Source organism: Corvus moneduloides, chromosome 7 (genome assembly GCF_009650955.1).
Source record: "Corvus moneduloides isolate bCorMon1 chromosome 7, bCorMon1.pri, whole genome shotgun sequence".
NCBI classification, from domain to species: domain Eukaryota; kingdom Metazoa; phylum Chordata; class Aves; order Passeriformes; family Corvidae; genus Corvus; species Corvus moneduloides.
In genome coordinates, this window is record NC_045482.1 from 38,393,511 (window position 1) to 38,410,039 (window position 16,529).

General features: G+C 55.3%; 1 protein-coding gene across 14 annotated transcripts in view; it reads left to right on the forward strand.

The window, feature by feature from the left end:
- Positions 1 to 16,529, forward strand: part of FMNL2 (formin like 2) — a 111,916-nt gene that overhangs the window by 92,064 nt on the left and 3,323 nt on the right. For 6 of the 14 annotated variants that reach the window (XM_032113707.1, XM_032113714.1, XM_032113710.1 and 3 more), the window contains 16 exons: positions 1,258 to 1,368; positions 2,386 to 2,535; positions 3,316 to 3,417; positions 3,808 to 4,117; positions 4,531 to 4,743; positions 5,724 to 5,744; positions 7,267 to 7,391; positions 8,117 to 8,319; positions 9,605 to 9,839; positions 10,760 to 10,828; positions 10,921 to 11,001; positions 11,852 to 11,981; positions 12,091 to 12,254; positions 12,384 to 12,485; positions 12,884 to 12,982; positions 13,396 to 13,519. In XM_032113707.1, coding sequence (XP_031969598.1) covers positions 1,258 to 1,368; positions 2,386 to 2,535; positions 3,316 to 3,417; positions 3,808 to 4,117; positions 4,531 to 4,743; positions 5,724 to 5,744; positions 7,267 to 7,391; positions 8,117 to 8,319; positions 9,605 to 9,839; positions 10,760 to 10,828; positions 10,921 to 11,001; positions 11,852 to 11,981; positions 12,091 to 12,254; positions 12,384 to 12,485; positions 12,884 to 12,982; positions 13,396 to 13,519 — 2,239 coding nt within the window. Of the gene's footprint in view, positions 1 to 1,257; positions 1,369 to 2,385; positions 2,536 to 3,315; positions 3,418 to 3,807; positions 4,118 to 4,530; positions 4,744 to 5,723; positions 5,745 to 7,266; positions 7,392 to 8,116; positions 8,320 to 9,604; positions 9,840 to 10,759; positions 10,829 to 10,920; positions 11,002 to 11,851; positions 11,982 to 12,090; positions 12,255 to 12,383; positions 12,486 to 12,883; positions 12,983 to 13,395; positions 13,520 to 15,311 lie in introns of all 14 variants that reach the window. The other 8 variants (XM_032113709.1, XM_032113717.1, XM_032113719.1 and 5 more) reach the window with 5 other exon arrangements.

Sequence of the window (16,529 nt, forward strand, 5' to 3'; positions counted from 1 at the left end):
CCAGTGAGGCGATTCCTGCAGGCTTTGAGTGCTCCAGGAATGTCTCCAGGACAGGATCACAGCCTGGAGGGCCAGCAGGTTGAAAAGGAGGTGGTGTGAGGGAGACAGGCTGGCACATTCCTTGGATTTAAAAAGAAAAAGAGGAAATTCCAGTGATCCTTGCATTTTCACTCAAGGCACCCCAGCCTGGAGTCACAGATGTATCCCATCCATTTTTCCTCTGGGCTCTGGAACAAATCCCAGGGAACTGGCCAAATTCCAGTACCAAACTGGTGATCCAAGGAGTGCCTCCAGTTTGTTCTTCCCACCAAAAGACCCAGAGATGTGGAGTCTCCTGGAGGCTTTTCCTGTGGGTAAAATCAGGTTGCTTCAATTCTCAGGTTCCTCCTGGAAATCTGGGAAGGATTCCAGTGGATGATGGGAAGCTGCTGTTGCAGTGTTGCTCACAGGATGGGCTTATATCCATGAGAAATCCAGCAAGGATGAGGGAAACTCCTTCCTGGAGCAGCTCCAGGAGTGACAGACGGGATCCTCAGAGGGCTGGGGGTACCTGGGCACAGCAGGACATGGCAAGGGAAGGGCAAATTTTGGGGTTTGTACCCCAATTCCTGCCACTCCACAGGAGATTTCCCCACATCTCACACCCTGGAGAGCCTTTGCCTTCCCCTGGCTGGCTTGGGGTGTGTGTGGATGCCAATCCCTGGGATCTGGTCCTTGTTCAGCTTGGGAAATGTGCTTTGGACAGCCACCGGAGCTCCTTTTGTGCAAGTCCCCTTTCCTAAACTGGGGCTTCCAGGCACAGATTGATCTCCTTTTACAGGCCCAGGTTAATCTCACTTTTACAGGCCCAGATTAATCTCCCTTTCACAGCTGTTTAAACCCAGGCCCAGATTAATCTCCCTTTTCCAGGCTGTTTAAAGCCAGGATTGGTATTTTAGGGCCTGGTGCTGGCGCCTGCTCCGGCCCAGGAGTGTTCCCGCTCCGGGAAGGTGACCCTGCAGACATGACTTAATTCCTGGAATCTCATTCCCCTTTATCCCAGCAAACAAACGTTCCCTGAGCCCAAATCCAGCACTGGCTTGGGAATAGAGCAGTTCAGGAGAGCAGCTCCTGGCTTTCCCTTGGAGTAACCAAGTGTCTGGCTTTGGAGAGCCCGTTCCCATCCCGCTCCTGGGGATCCTGTTCCAGTGCTGGTCCCAGAGATCCCATTCCAGCTGTCCCTGGGGATCCCTGGGCTCACTGTGGGTGTCCTTGCAGGTGGCCTGCATGCAGTTCATCAACATTGTGGTGCACTCCGTGGAGGACATGAACTTCCGAGTGCACCTCCAGTACGAGTTCACCAAGCTGGGCCTGGACGAGTACCTGGATGTGAGTCTGGAGCTGCTCCCATTCCCAATCCCCCCTCCTGCCTCCCCGGGCCCCTCACCCCACAGCTTCTGGGCTGTGCCACAGCTGGAGGGGCAGTGGCCAGAGGGGAATGGCTGCAGCCAGCTGGAATTACAGCCTGGAGCTAAATCCGGAGCCTGATAACAAAGGGAGGATGAACCACAGCCATCCTCGCCCTGCCACGTCCCCGTCCCCGGCTCCAGCCACGGGGCTCCCTCTTTCTCCAGGCTGGAAAACTCTCCTTTGGGATTCTCTGGCAGCCAGCACTTCTCTGCTGTCTGTCTGTCAGATGGAAGCTGCTTTTTTGTTTCCCCTTTCCTGTTTTCCGTAGAATCCCAGAATGGTTGGGGTTGGAAGGGACCCTAAGGAGCTTCTCAGTCCCCCCTACCATGGTCAGGGACACCTCCCACTATCCCAGGCTGCTCCAAGCCCCGTCCAGCCTGGCCTTGGACACTTCCAAGGATTGGAGCAGCCACAACCTCTCCAGGCAGCATTTTTGTCCCTGTCCTCAGGAGCACATCCATGGAAACGCTGCTCTTGTTGGCATGGGAATGACTTGTCCCTGCTGATTCCTGCTCAGTATCCATCAGGAGAGGGATTTGGGGTCTGTGGGATTTGTTTGGACATGGCTGCACTGGCCATGGGTGTGTTTGGGGCCTGGAGGTGGCTCTGGGGAGTCCATGGGGACCAGGCAGAGCCTTTCCCAGCAAACATGGGGGAAATCATGGAATGGTTTGGGCTGGAAAGGACCTTAAAGCTCTCATTCCAGCCCTTCATGGGCAGGGAAGCTTCAATATCCCCTGGAGCAAGAGAAGAGAAGACCCTGGTTAACTGAACTGTTTGATGTCCAGAGGGTTTCCCTGGGTGGTGGAAGTGCCCTGAGCTCCCCCTGCCCCCCGGCCTGTCCCAGTGCCCGCTGTCCCCTTTGTCCCCCGTGTCACCTGTGTCACCTGTGTCACCTGTGTCCCCTTTGTCCCCTGTGTCCCCTGGGCTGTGCAGAAGCTGAAGCACACGGAGAGTGACAAGCTGCAGGTGCAGATCCAGGCCTACCTGGACAACGTGTTCGACGTGGGGGCTCTGCTGGAGGACGCGGAGACCAAGAACGCAGCCCTGGAGAGGGTGGAAGAACTGGAAGAAAACCTTTCCCACGTGAGTGGTGCCACCAGGATTCTGGATTTGCCAGGCCAGGTTTGGGGGGAGGTTCCCTTGGAAAAAGCCTTGGGATTGCTGGGCCTGTGTCCTGAGGGTTAATCAGGCGCTGGTTGTGCTCCCGCCTGGCACAGGGAGCCTCTGCACGGGTGTGGGAGCTGCGAGAGCTGATTTCCACAGAGAATTCCAACTCCTCGGCAGAGCAGGCCCAAAATAGAGGGAAAAGCCATCCTGGCTGTGCCTTAAACAGGGGCTCAGGAGGGAAGGGGCTGGAAAATCCTCTTGTGTAGATACTCAGGGTTTGCTGTCCCAAACCTTGGTGTTTTCCTTTAGGCCGGGAGACGTGGCCTGGCTTTTGGAAAATGAGTACAAAAGGGAGTTCTCCATATTTTAAAAATGAGAAAAGGCTTTCCCTTCTCTCACCATCCCTGTGTTTCCATCACTTGGAATAAATCTGTTCTTGCTGTGCAGTGTTTGCCCCTCTGAGGTGTTGTAGGAATCATGGAATGGTTTGGGTTGGAAGGGACACTGAAACTCATCCAGTGCCACCGCCTGCCCTGACAGGGATACCTTCCACTCTCCCGGGGTGCTCCAAGCCCATTCCAACTTGATGTCTCCCATCTCAAGCAGGAATCTGTTCTCTTGCCAAGGAAAGGCTTCAGGGTTTCCTGGAATATCGATAATTTATCAAGTGCTGCTGCTCCAAGAAGTGACCTCTTGTTTTGATGGATAAACACCCAGTTTTCCAGTTCTTTAATCCATTTCTCTTGTGCTGGACAGTTATCTGAAAAGCTCCAGGATACAGAGAACGAAGCCATGGCCAAGATTGTGGAACTGGAAAAGCAACTCATGCAAAGGAACAAAGAACTGGACGTGATCCGCGTGAGTGGGACGGGGAAGCCCCAGCTGGGTGCAGGATGCAGGGAGTGGAGATCACGGATCTGGGGCGGGGGAATTCTCTTGGCTTCCCAATTTAGAGCCTGGGGCAGATTTCTGGTGGAATTATTTGTGTGTGCACTCCAAGGATGGACATAAATCCCTTTGGATGTGCCAGGAATCACTGAGTGAGATGGACACATCTCACTGTCCACATCTGGAGCATTCCAGGTGGGAGTTTTGGACCTGTACAGGTCCCAAAGGGTGGGAGAATCCGGAATTCCTCTGGAGGGGCTGCCCTGGGCACATGCAGTGCAAGCCCCTGTCTGGATCAGGCTGTTCTGCTGCTGGCCTCGGAATTCTGAATGCACATTCCCTGTGTCTGCATCATTCCAGGAGATCTACAAGGATGCAAACACGCAGGTTCACACCCTGAGGAAGATGGTGAAGGAGAAGGAGGAAGCCATCCAGCGCCAATCCACGCTGGAGAAGAAGATCCACGAGCTGGAGAAGCAGGGAACCATCAAGATCCAGAAGAAAGGGGATGGGGATATTTCCATCCTCCCCGTGGCACTGGGCTCCGGGATGGTGCCGGCGGGAGCGGAGGCAGTGCCAGGGACCTGTGCCACACCCGGAGCTGGCCCCTCAGTGCCACTGCCCCCACCTCCACCCCCCCTGCCCACCCTGCCAGGGTCACCCGAGGCAGGTGAGGAAGGGGGCAGATCCCAGCTGTGGGGGCACCTGGATGGGCACTCCAAACCTCTCTGGGCAGTTCCAAGGCCTGAGCACCCTTTCCATGGGGAAATTCCTGCTGCTGTCCACCCTGAGCCTCCCCTGGCCCAGCCTGAGGCCGTTCCCTCTCCTCCTGTCCCTGTTCCCTGCGAGCAGAGCCTGACCCCCTCCCGGCTGCCCCCTCTATCTCCTGTTTTTCCGTGGATGGAAAAATTGGTCCCTCCTTTCCTGAGGGCACTTCCAGGTGCTGAAGGCCTTTGGTGGCTCGGGGTGGGGAGGGGACCCCAGGGGATGTTGTGGCTCTGGGGAGGGGACAGTGGGGATATTGTGGCTCTTCCTTTGTGACCCTTCACTCCATGCTAACTCCATTTTCCCTCCATCCCACAGTGCCCAACGGCCCCGTGGCAGTGCCACCTCCACCTCCACCACCTCCTCCTCCTCCTCCTCCTCCTCCTCCTCCTCCTCCTCTCCCGGGCCCGGCTCCGGACGCGGCTCCGGACGCGGCTCCGGCGGCTCCGCTGCCCCCTCCGCCCCCGCCCTCGGCTCCCCCCCTGCCCGGCACGGCCTCGCCCACCGTGGTCTTCAACTCTGGCCTCGCAGGTATATCTCCCTCAGGGGTGGGCAGGGCACCCCAGTGCTGCCCCAAAACAAATCCCACTGGGCCTCCCTGGGCTTGGGATGAGGAGCTCATGGAAAGAAAAGAGTATTTGGGGTTTTCCAAGGGTGCCCAGAGAAGCTGTGGCTGCCCCATCCATCCCTGGAAGTGCCCAAGGCCAGCTTGGAGCAGCCTGGGATGGTGGAACTGGATAATCCTCAATGTCCTTCCCAACCCACACCGGTCTGGGATTCTGGGATTTATCAACCCAGCGGTTTGGGTTTGGTCTGGAATAGTTGGATTCTCCAGTGGAACCAAACTCGCACCAAAAGTATTTTATGAACAGGGTCATTTCTGACTTTGACAGAACATGGGTTTGATTTCTTCTGAGAAGAAATAACCTGTGCGAAATTTGGGAACTTTTTTGTGGAAATTTGGGAAGAAAAGGCAAAATATGGGAATTTTTTGGCAGGAAGAACAATTTGTTGCCCATCCTTGTCCGTGTTTTAGTCACTGCCACCTGCCAGGTGTCTCAGGGAGTGAGTGAGGGCTGACTGATTGCACCAGAAATCTCCAGAGCTCGTCAGGAGTCCAAAGCAAGAGACTCCCATGAAGAGCTTTGTTAAAGACAAAAAATCTAATGCAGTATCCCAGCCTTTAAAGATTCTTTGGAAGACAAAAAGCATCCAGAGGGTCCCAGGGTGTTTTGTCGGAAAATCAAGGCCCAAAGGCACCAGGGAGGGCTGATCCCTCAGGATGGGGCCCTGGAGGTGCCTGGGGGCTGCTGGGCTGCAGATCCCATTCTTCGGTGGGAATTCCGAGGGAATGGGACTGGAAGTGCCTTTTCTGGATCTGAGGGCTCCATGGGAAGGGGCATTCCCAGGGCAGGAACGCTGTGGGGCCGAGGGGAGTCGGGAAATAACAACTGCTGCTTTTCTGACCTTTCCTAACACTTCTTTCTCTGTTCCTTCTGCTTCCTGCTAAGATGGGCCCATCAAGCTCTTCTGTAGGTTCCTTGCTGCTAAGTATTCCTTATCCCGGCATTCCCTGTGTCCTGGGGGGTGCCCAGGGGCTCCAGGGGATGGGCAGGGGGAGGTCAGAGCCAGCCCTCGGCATTTGGGCACTCAGAGCTCGGGAAGGGAGGAGGAGGAGGGAAATCCAAAGGGATTCTGGGCTCCGTTATCTTTCCCACGAGGCGTTCCTGCCTTCCATGTCCTGGAATAACCCGGGAGCAGATAATTATCCATTCCAGTGTATGCACAAGTAGAAAATTCCTTTTTCCATGGGTGTTCAAAGCTTCTTTTATTGTAGGAATTACTTTAAGTAACCCCATTAATTAAGCAGAGAGCAAAGCTCTGTTTAGTGTTAGAGCACAAGTTGGATAAATCCCATTCCCAAAATACACAGTGGAATATTCTGTGTATTCCCTGTTGTCCACGTGGTGGCCAGCACTGCAGGACCAGGGTTTCTGTTCCATGTTTGCAAGAACAAGAACTGATTTTTTGGGAAGTAATTCAGGGGAAAAAAGTTGATTGGTGACTGTAATTGATTGATTTTTTAGCAAGGAACAAGTCTGTGTTTTCATTTAAAGGAAAAGAAAGGGAAACTGGATTATGGAAATTATTCCTGTGGCTTCCAGATTGAATGGGATAGGGATAGGAATAGGAATAGAATGGGAATGGGAATAGGAATAGGATGGGAATGGGATGGAAATGGGAATGGGAATAGGATGGAAATGGGAATAGGAATGGGAATAGGAATGAAAAAGGAATGGGAATAGAAATAGGAATAGGATGGAAATGGAAATAGGAATAGAATGGGAATAGGAATAGAAATAGGAATACAATAGGAATAGGAATATAATAGGAACAGGGAAGGGTTGTTCCCCTGCTCCAGCATCACTGTTTGGGAACGATCAGGCCTCATTTCCAGGTTTCATTTTCCCAGCTCCTCTGTCTAAATTCCCAGGTTACTCCAGAGTTCCCGACTCCGATTAGCTGGATTTGCATGGCACAGGAATTAAAACTTGGTTTTAAACCCCTGTTAAAGCCCAGCTCTGCTGCAGCTCAGCCCCTCTGGCCTTGAAACTCAAACCGGCTGAGGTGCCCCACTGCAGTTTCCCCAAAACCCTTGGGAATGGGGCTTTTTTCCCTTCTTGTCACCTATTTGTGACACAGCTCAGGGAGGGCTCTGCCAGCAGCAGGGCAGGGCTGGATTCACCCACATTCCCCCTTTTCCATGGAATTTGGACAGAGCCTGGGAGTTCAAGTCAATCCAGGCAGCTTGTGGCGCTACAGGAATCCCAGATTTCCCTTTGGGAAGTTTGCAGAGCCCTGGGGGTTGGTGCTGTCCTGCTGAGGGCTGGGATTCCCCTCTCCAGCAGCCTCTGGAGGCAGCGACACCTTTCCAGGATTCCAGTGGGATAATGGGGTCCAGCCAGTTCTCCTCCAGTGCTGAATTCCAGCTGGGGAGCTGCGCTGTGGCGTTCCCAGGCCATTTCCCAGGAGTTTTCCGTGCGCTCTCCGCAGCCGTGAAGATCAAGAAGCCCATCAAGACCAAGTTCCGCATGCCCGTGTTCAACTGGGTGGCCCTGAAGCCCAACCAGATCAACGGCACCGTCTTCAACGAGATCGACGACGAGAGGATCCTCGAGGTGCCCCTGCTCCCTCCCTGCTGCCCGGGAAAGCAGGGAATCATGGAATGGTTGGGCTGGGAAAGCCTCTCAGAGCGCCCCGTGCAGCCCTCAGGCCAGCACTGCCCCGTGTCCCCAGGTGCCACATCCCCAGCGGGTTCAACCCCTCCCGGATGGCGGCTCCGGCCCCTTCCAGTGCCTGACCACGCTTTCCAGGAAGGAATTTTCCCAATATCCAACTAAACCTCTGCTGGAGCAACAAGATACCATTCCCTCTCCTGCTGTCCCTGTTCCCTGGGAGCAGAGCCCCAGCTGCCCCCTCCTGTCAGGGAGTTGTGGGGAGTGGGAAGCTTCCCACAGGGATAGGGCACAGCAGTGACCTTGGGAAAGGGCTCATTCCAGCTCCTGGATGCTCCCATGGATAACAAGTGTTCCTCAATTTCTGAACATGTGCAGAGCTGGATTTCTGGGATCTGGCCAGATTTCCTGATCCCAGCTCAGGAGCCTGTTCCCTCCATCCCTCAGCCCCTGAAATTCTCTGGATTCCAAAGCCAGGGTTGGGAAGAACCTGGGACAGTGGAAGGTGTCGCCATGGCAGGGGGTGGAATTGGGATGAGCTCTAAGATTCCCACCCAAACCATTCCATGATTCCATGATGCAGTCTCAGCCGGCACAACGCTTTCCCTGCCACTCTGGGTTAGGATTTAGTGTTCCCTGCGGGATAAATCCCTTCCTTTCCTTTCCAGGATCTAAACGTGGATGAATTTGAGGAAATATTCAAAACGAAGGCGCAGGGCCCAGCCATGGATCTGACTTCCAGCAAGCAGAAGATCCCTCAGAAAGGATCCAACAAAGTCACGCTGCTGGATGCCAACAGAGCCAAGAATTTGGCCATCACCCTGCGGAAAGCCGGGAAAACGGCGGATGAGATCTGCAAAGCCATCCACGTGTGAGTGCAGCCCCTGGCAGCGAGGGAATCCTGCCTGAGCTTTACTGGGAGCGCTGGGAAAGGGTTTGGAATTGGCGGTTGATGGAAATGCTTTGGCAGCTGGAAAAAAATTCCGGGGGAAGGACAGAATGGTTGTGAATTCCCAGAAATGCGATTGCCTGGAACTCAGGAAGCTCTCGGCTTGGTGTTGCTGAGTCCCTGTTGAGGTTTGACAAATTAGCACTCCCTTTATTAAAGCAGCTCATCCCAGCCCATCCAGTTTGCCATGGCAGCTCCCAGATATTTCCTGATGCAATGAGCAAAATCCAGAGGGAACACAGGAACAGGCAGCCCTTTTGGTTTGCTCCGTGAAGGATGAGTTTAGCCCAGGTGCTGGAGCAGATTTTGCATGGAATTAGGTTCGTAGAGTGGCCTCAGGAACTGATATGGGTCCTTCCCTGCTCCCGGGATAGGTGTGGCTGCTGCTCCTTGGGCTGATCCCAAATCCACCCAGACTCATCCTGGCCATGGCAAACATCTCCCACTCCTCCCTTAAGGATGTGGATGCCAGGCTTTGCCTTTGGGCAGGAGTGACCCAAACCTGCCCCAGGCCCTGGCAGGTTCAGCAGTTGGGCTTTAGGGGGCTCTGGGTCAATTAAATACGAATATTTGCTGCTCCTCTCCTCTTTTCCCTGGAAAAACGAGCTTGGAGGGGTGAGGGAATGGCCACGTGTTTGGAAATGGAAGCAGCATCATTCCCATTATCCCTGGATCCTGTTCCCAGCTCCATGTGCAGGGCAGGAGGAGCTTCACAGCTTCTTCTTTGCTTTTCTTCATGTGGAGCTGAATCCCGGACTGGTTTGGGTTGGGAAGGACCTTAAAGCCCATCCAGTTCATCCAGGGACACCTCCCACTGTCCCAGGCTGCTCCAAGCCTCGTCCAACCTGGCCTGGGACACTTCAGGGATCCAGGGACAGCCACAGCTGCTCTGGGAATTCCAGCCCAGCTCTTCTCCACCCTCCCAGGGAACAATTCCTTCCCAATCTCCCATCCAGCCCTGCCCTCTGGCACTGGGAAGCCATTCCCTGTGTCTTGTCCCTCCGTCCCTTGTCCCCAGTCCCTCTGCAGCTCTCCTGGAGCCCCTTTAGGCCCTGCAAGGGGCTCGGAGCTCTCCCTGTGTCCTTCCCTTCTCCAGGGGAACATTCCCAGCTCTCCCAGCCTGACTCCAGAGCCGAGAGACATCCCTGGCCTGGCCACTTCCCTGCAGAGGGGTATCCCCACACCCTTTCCTGGGATTTTCCCGCAGGTTTGACCTGAAGACGCTGCCGGTGGATTTCGTGGAATGCCTGATGCGGTTCCTGCCCACGGAGAACGAGGTGAAGGTGCTGAGGCTCTACGAGAGGGAGAGGAAGCCCCTGGAGAACCTGTCGGACGAGGACAGGTTCATGATGCAGTTCAGCAAGATCGAGAGGCTCATGCAGAAAATGACCATCATGGCCTTCATCGGCAACTTCGCTGAGAGCATCCAGATGCTCACCCCGGTGAGCGGGAGCAGGGAATGTCCACAGCTGGAAGGGATCCATGGGATCACTGATCCAGCTCCTGGCCCTGCCCAGACCCCCCAACAATCCCACCCTGTGCATCCCTGGCAGCACTGCCCAATGCTCCTGGAGCTCTGGCAGCCTCGGGGCCGTGCCCATTCCCTGGGGAGCCTGGGCAGTGCCCAGCAGCCTCAAAGGAATATTGGTGGGAAAAGGTACTGTTGGTGCTGGTCCGTGAGCCCTTGGAATTGGGTCCCATCCAGTCTGAAACACTGGGACAGCTGGAGGGGCTGGAATGTAAATTCTTTCTTACCCCAGAACAGGGGAGTGAATCCAGTGGGCAGACGAAGAGTTTGGAATCCTGGAGTGTCAGGGCAGGGGAACATTCACAGAATCCCAGACTGGGCTGGGTGGGAAGGGAAAATAAGGAATATCTCATTCCATCCCCTGCCATGGGCAGGGACACCTCCCACTGTCCCAGGCTGCTCCAAGCCCCAATGTCCAGCCTGGCCTTGGGCACTGCCAGGGATCCAGGGGCAGCCACAGCTGCTCTGGGCACCCTGTGCCAAGGCCTGCCCACCCTCCCAGCCAGGAATTCCCAATTCCCAATCTCCCATCCAGCCCTGCCCTCTGGCAGTGGGAAGCCATTCCCTGTGTCCTGTCCCTCCGTCCCTTGTCCCCAGTCCCTCTGCAGCTCTCCTGGAGCCCCTTCAGGCCCTGCCAGGGGCTCGGAGCTCTCCCTGTGTCCTTCCCTTCTCCAGGGGAACATTCCCAGCTCTCCCAACCTGTCTCTGTGGCAGAGGGACATCCATGCTCTGTCCCATGGTGTGGATGAAAACCAGGAGGGTTTTTTTCAGGATGTTCATTTTTCTCCTGGCTGGATGGGCATTAACCAAAGCTTTCCCTGTGTTTCCCCGCAGCAACTCCACGCCATAATCGCTGCCTCTGTCTCCATAAAGTCATCCCAAAAACTGAAGAAAATCCTGGAGGTAGGTCTGACCCCAGCTCTCCTTCCAGGGGTGTCTAAACTTCCAGGAATTTGTCCTGAGAATTCCTGCTCTGCTCTGTTTCACCCTGGCAGATCATCCTGGCTCTTGGGAATTACATGAACAGCAGCAAACGAGGGGCTGTGTATGGATTTAAGCTGCAGAGTTTAGACCTGGTAAGAAAAGCTGGGATGTGCTGTGGGCACCAGCTGGGAATTAGAGCTGGGGAGTAACTGAGATTGGAAAAGCTCTCCAGGGTTATGGAGTCCAACCATTCCCAGCTCTGCCAAGGCCACCACTGACCCCTGTTCCCAGGTGCCACATCCACAGGGCTTTGAAGTCCCTCCAGGGGTGGGCACTCCAAACCTCCCTGGGCAGCTCCTTCAAAGGCCTGAGCACCCTTTCCATGGGGAAATTCCTGCTGCTGTCCACCCTGAGCCTCCCCTGGCCCAGCCTGAGGCCGTTCCCTCTCCTCCTGTCCCTGTTCCCTGGGAGCAGAGCCCGACCCACCCGGCTGCCTCCTCCTGTCAGGGACTTGTGCAGAGCCACAAGGGCCCCCCTGAGCTCCTTTTCTCCAGGCTGAGCCCCTTTCCCAGCTCCCTCAGGAATTCTCCAGCCCCTTCCCAGCTCCGTTCCCTTCCCTGGACTCCTCCAGCCCCTCAGGATCCCCCTTGTCCCAGAGCTGTCTCCAGCACTGGAGGTGCCCCAGCAGCGCCAGCACTGGGACGGGCACTGCCCTGGGGCTGTGTCACACCAGGGCTGGCACAGCCCAGGGGCCACTGGCCTCTTGCCCACCTGGGCACCCCTGGGCTCATGTTCATCACCCCTAGGTCCTTTCCCAGTTTTCCATCCTCTCCATCCCAGCCCTGTGGCCCTTCAGGGGGTTGTGGTGACCCGAGGGTGAGTGGCTGCTGAGGGACTCCACTGGTGCTTCCAGCATGGAAAAGACGCTGGGGCAGCACCGGTGAGTCCCTGAGCTTGGAGCCTGCTCCCAGCTCCCCACACCTCTGCTCCTGCTCTTCCCAGCTCCTGGAAACGAAGTCGACAGACCGGAAGCAGACGCTGCTGCACTACATCTCCAACGTGGTGAAGGAGAAGTACCAGCACGTGGCCCTGTTCTACAACGAGCTGCACTACGTGGAGAAGGCAGCAGCAGGTGCAGCAGCCTCCTGCAGCCTCCTGGGATGGCGTTTCCTGGCACAGCAGGCTCTGCCCGCCGGGAATCACTCAGCCTGTGGGCTGAGCATTCCTGTTTCCTTTCGCAGTGTCCCTGGAGAACGTCCTGCTGGACGTGAAGGAGCTGCAGCGGGGCCTGGAGCTGACCAAGCGCGAGTACACCATGCACGACCACAACACCATGCTCAAGGACTTCATCCAGAGCAACGAGGGCAAGCTCAAGAAGCTCCAGGACGATGCCAAAATAGCCCAGGTACTTCTGTGTTCCTGGGATTTGCGGCGGGGGGGGTGACACCCAGGGATGGGCTGTTTCCATGGAATGCTGGGGGTGGGGAGGATGCCTGGAAGGGTGTGCAGGGCTCTGAAGCTGTGCCTGTTGCAGGATGCCTTTGATGATGCTGTGAAGTATTTCGGGGAGAATCCCAAGACAACCCCGCCCTCGGTCTTCTTCCCGGTGTTCGTCCGCTTTGTGAAGGCCTACAAGGTAAACCTTGTCCTTGTCCTCCTCCTTGTCCTCTTCCTCCCCCTCTTTCTTCTGTTCTTCTTCCTCCTCCTCCTTTTCTCCTTGTCTTTCTCCTCCTTCTCCTCCCCTTCCTTCTTATCTTCCTTCTCCTCCCCTTTCTCCTCCTTTCTCCTCCTTTCTCCTCCTTTCTCCTCCTTTCTCCTCCTTTCTCCTCCTTTCTCCTCCTTTCTCCTCCTTTCTCCTCCTTTCTCCTCCTTTCTCCTCCTTTCTCCTCCTTTCTCCTCCTTTCTCCTCCTTTCTCCTCCTTTCTCTTCTCCTTCTCCCTCTTCTTTTCCTCTCCCTTTCTCAGACAGCCCCATTTTGGCACAGGATCCCATTCCTCCCTGACATCTCTAACCCATGGATTTTCTCACAAACAGCAAGCAGAAGAAGAAAACGAGCTGAGGAAAAAGCAGGAACAGGCCTTAATGGAAAAACTCATGGAGCAAGAGGCATTGATGGAGCAACAGGACCAAAAGGTATGGCACAGATATGGCTTCCAGGTGGGATCATGTTCCTGCTACTCAGAAACCTCAGCTCCAAGTGAGGAATTGTAGTTGCCTGGAAAAGAGTCTGGAAGTTTTTATGGAGGGAGCTGGGATAAGCTGGAGAAGTTCCAGTGTATGTTCTGCTGCTTGGGAAGTCTGCAGAAGGAAAACTAAACAGGTGGAATGTTGTGTTGTCCTTATTTCCACGAGCTAAACTTTGTCCTTCCCTGGCTTCTCCATGGAGCGGGAGCAACCGGCACACGGCTGTTCCCAGCCTTGGGATAGAAGGAGGTGGAAATCGGCAGTTCCTGTGGGAGCTGGTGGGACAAATGGGTGTGAGAGGTTCAGGAAGAAGCCCAGGAGAGCCAGAGGTCCGTCCTGACCATCCCTGTGCGTGTTCCCAGTCCCCTTCCCACAAGAGCAAGCGGCAGCAGCAGGAGCTGATCGCGGAGCTGCGGCGCCGGCAGGTCAAGGACAACCGGCACGTGTACGAGGGCAAGGACGGCGCCATCGAGGACATCATCACAGGTACCCTCCTCCCCACCCTGCCAGCCAGCTGGGAATGCCAGCCTCAGGAGAAACAGGGCTCTGCCAGCCAGCTGGGAATGCCAGCCTCAGGAAGAACAGGGTGGATCTGCCGAGTGGCTGCTCCAGGGCTTCGTGTCCTCCTGAGGGCGTTGGTTGTGTGCTGTGCAGCAAGTGCAGAAGGTTCTGCTCCTTCTCTTCCAGCTTGTGGGGACATTCCCAGGTTTTTGGAGCAGGTAGGGAGTGCCTGATCCCAGCAGCTGCTCCAGCTGTGCCATGTGGATCTGTCCCAGATCCCTTTTTGCTCCCCACAAATGGGGTCAGTGTCAGGAGGAAGAGCCTCTGTTTTCGTTAGGATTGAGCTCAGAAATCCTTCAGTCAACCCCTGGTGACCCCAACCTGCTCCAGGTTTTCCTGCCCATCCCAGAGGGAAGGGACACAGCTCCTGGTGCAGCCAGGCACAGTCAGGACTTGGCTGCAAATATTTGCTGCTAAAAGGAGCCACCTGAGCTGCCTTTTGCCCAGGAATTCAATCCTTTTTAGCCCTCCCAGCTGCTGGGATTGCAGTATTTGGAGTTTTCCACAAATTCTTCACCTGTGGTGTGGAAGGAACATGATTTAACACCTCAGGAGCTTCACAAACTCCATTCCCTTGCACAGAAGCTCAAAAAAAAGGTCTTTGCCAACTGCTCCTGGAAGTTTTCCACAGGAGTTTTTCCTGCAGCAGGGCAGGAGAGCTGTTTGATCCCTCACTAAGGAAATCCAGGGAGTTTTTGCCCAACTGGATGAAGTGTGTGAAGCTTTCCCAACTCATTTTAACCTTGATTAACGGCCCTGAGATAACATTCCTCATTTAAAGGGCAGGGTGGCGATGATATCCAACCTGGCATTGCTTCCACAACTCCTCCGGACTCCTGGGAGTTCATTTAATTGGAAAAACGGTTCTGTTCTGTGGGAGGAACAGATTGTGTGGCAGACACCCATCCCTATGGAAAAAACGTCCAGAGGAGAGGGTGCCAGGCTCGAATTAAACATTTCCTGTGCTCTGGTGCCTGGATTTGCCCATCTTGGGGCCTCAAGCCACGGAGGAGGAAAGGTCAGGCATGGAAGGTCAGGTAGGACTGAGATCACCTCCCCATCCCTGGAGATATCCCAGTAAATCCTGCACCTCCCCTGGATCCCTGGCAGTGTCCAAGGCCAGGCTGGACACTGGGGCTTGGAGCAGCCTGGGACAGTGGGAGGTGTCCCTGCCCATGGCAGGGGTGGGATGGGATGGGCTTTAGGGTCCCTCTGAACCCAAACGATTTCAGGACTCTGATCCCAAACACCAAGGGGGTCTTCCCACAGACCTGTAGCACATCTTAAAGCAAGTTCTTCAAGGAAATTATTTTATTATAGGCCAAGGGGGAATGGCTTTAAGATGAAGGGAAGATCAGGGATTGGGAAGGAATTCCTGGCACAGGGTGCCCAGAGCAGCTGTGGCTGCCCCTGGATCCCTGGCAGTGTCCAAGGCCAGGTTGGATGGGGCTTGGAGCAGCCTGGGACAGTGGGAGGTGTCCCTGCCATGGCAGGAGTGGGATGAGATGATTTTAAGGTCTTTTCCAACCCAAACCACGCTGGGATTCCACGAGGGGATGAAATATCTCCTCAAGCCTCACAACCACCTTGTCCAAGGGCCCGTGAGGAGCAGGCTGGAGGTGTCCCAGTATCCCTGTGGGAGCGCTGAGCTGTCCCTGTGGTGGCCTGGAGCAGTGCTGACGTTGGTTTGTGTGTGGCTGTTGTTGTTCCCATGCAGTGCTGAAGACGGTGCCGTTCACCGCCCGAAGCGCCAAGCGCGGCTCTCGGTTCTTCTGCGACCCTGTTGTCCCTGAGGAATTCCATTACTAAACTCTCCCTCTTTCACACCTGCCGCTCTTAGAAACCAGGAAGGTCGCTGTAGGCTTTTTGCCACCTTGTTTGTGTGGATCTCAGCCAGGACTCTGTGACTGTTGAGTGTGTAGTGGTGTCCAGCGTCCTCCTGACGTTGTAGTGGTGTCCCCTCTGTTGCATGTCCTCTTCATCCCATCCCGTCTGGCTGTCCTTGTGTCCCATAGAACAGCAAGGTGGGAGTCACTGGGATGAGTCTCCTGCAGTGCAAGGACTGAGGAGCCCAGGCAGTGACAGCTCACTTGGCTTGTCTGTGTCACCTCGGGGGGCTGTGCATGTGGCACCTCAGCTGCACGCCAGAGCGGAATTCCGGGCTGCACGGACCTTGGGAAGGGCCTTGGGGGTGGCTTCTGGCTCGGGAATAACACCCATGGGATGGTTTAGGATTCCTAACCAGCACCTGCATGTTTGGCTGCATGGGGTGGAACAGCAGGGTAAAATCTCTCCTCGTTTGGTCACATCCGTATTTAACCCTTATTCCGTGTCAGTTCCATGCCAGCTTTCTTTCATGGCATCGGGAATTCTCACTGAGCCTGGACTCTCTGCCGAGGCTGGGCTCAGTGCATGGAGCAGGGGGAGAGGGGAGCAGGGCTGGGAGTCACAGGAAATACAGGGCAGAACCACGGGAACGGTGCCAAGGAAAACCTGACATGGAACTGAGCGATTCCCATGGTGGTGCCCATTGTCCCAAGGGTGTCCCTAACCCAGCATGTCCCAGGACACTGTTGTCCTCATTAAGGACTCAGCTTAAGAAGCCAACAGTGCTCCTCCCCCTGTTCTCTGTGTAACTGCAGCAGTGCTGCCAAGAAATCCACAAACTAACCCGCTCCGCGCTTCTCTGCCCTTCCGGCTTCTCTGCTGTGTTCTCTTCCTGGAGCCAACCTTCAAAGCAGCTTGGAATTGGGGTAGGGAGCGGCCTCCTATCCCTCCTGGCCTGTCTAACCCCTCCTGCTCCGTGCTTTCTGCCCGGGAGGTTTGAACGCTGACTTGACTTGCTCTTCATTCTCCATCCCATTTTTTTACTTAACCATCATTTTTTGTGTTTTGTTTTTGTTTGTTGTTTTTGTTTTGTTCTGTTTTTTTTTCT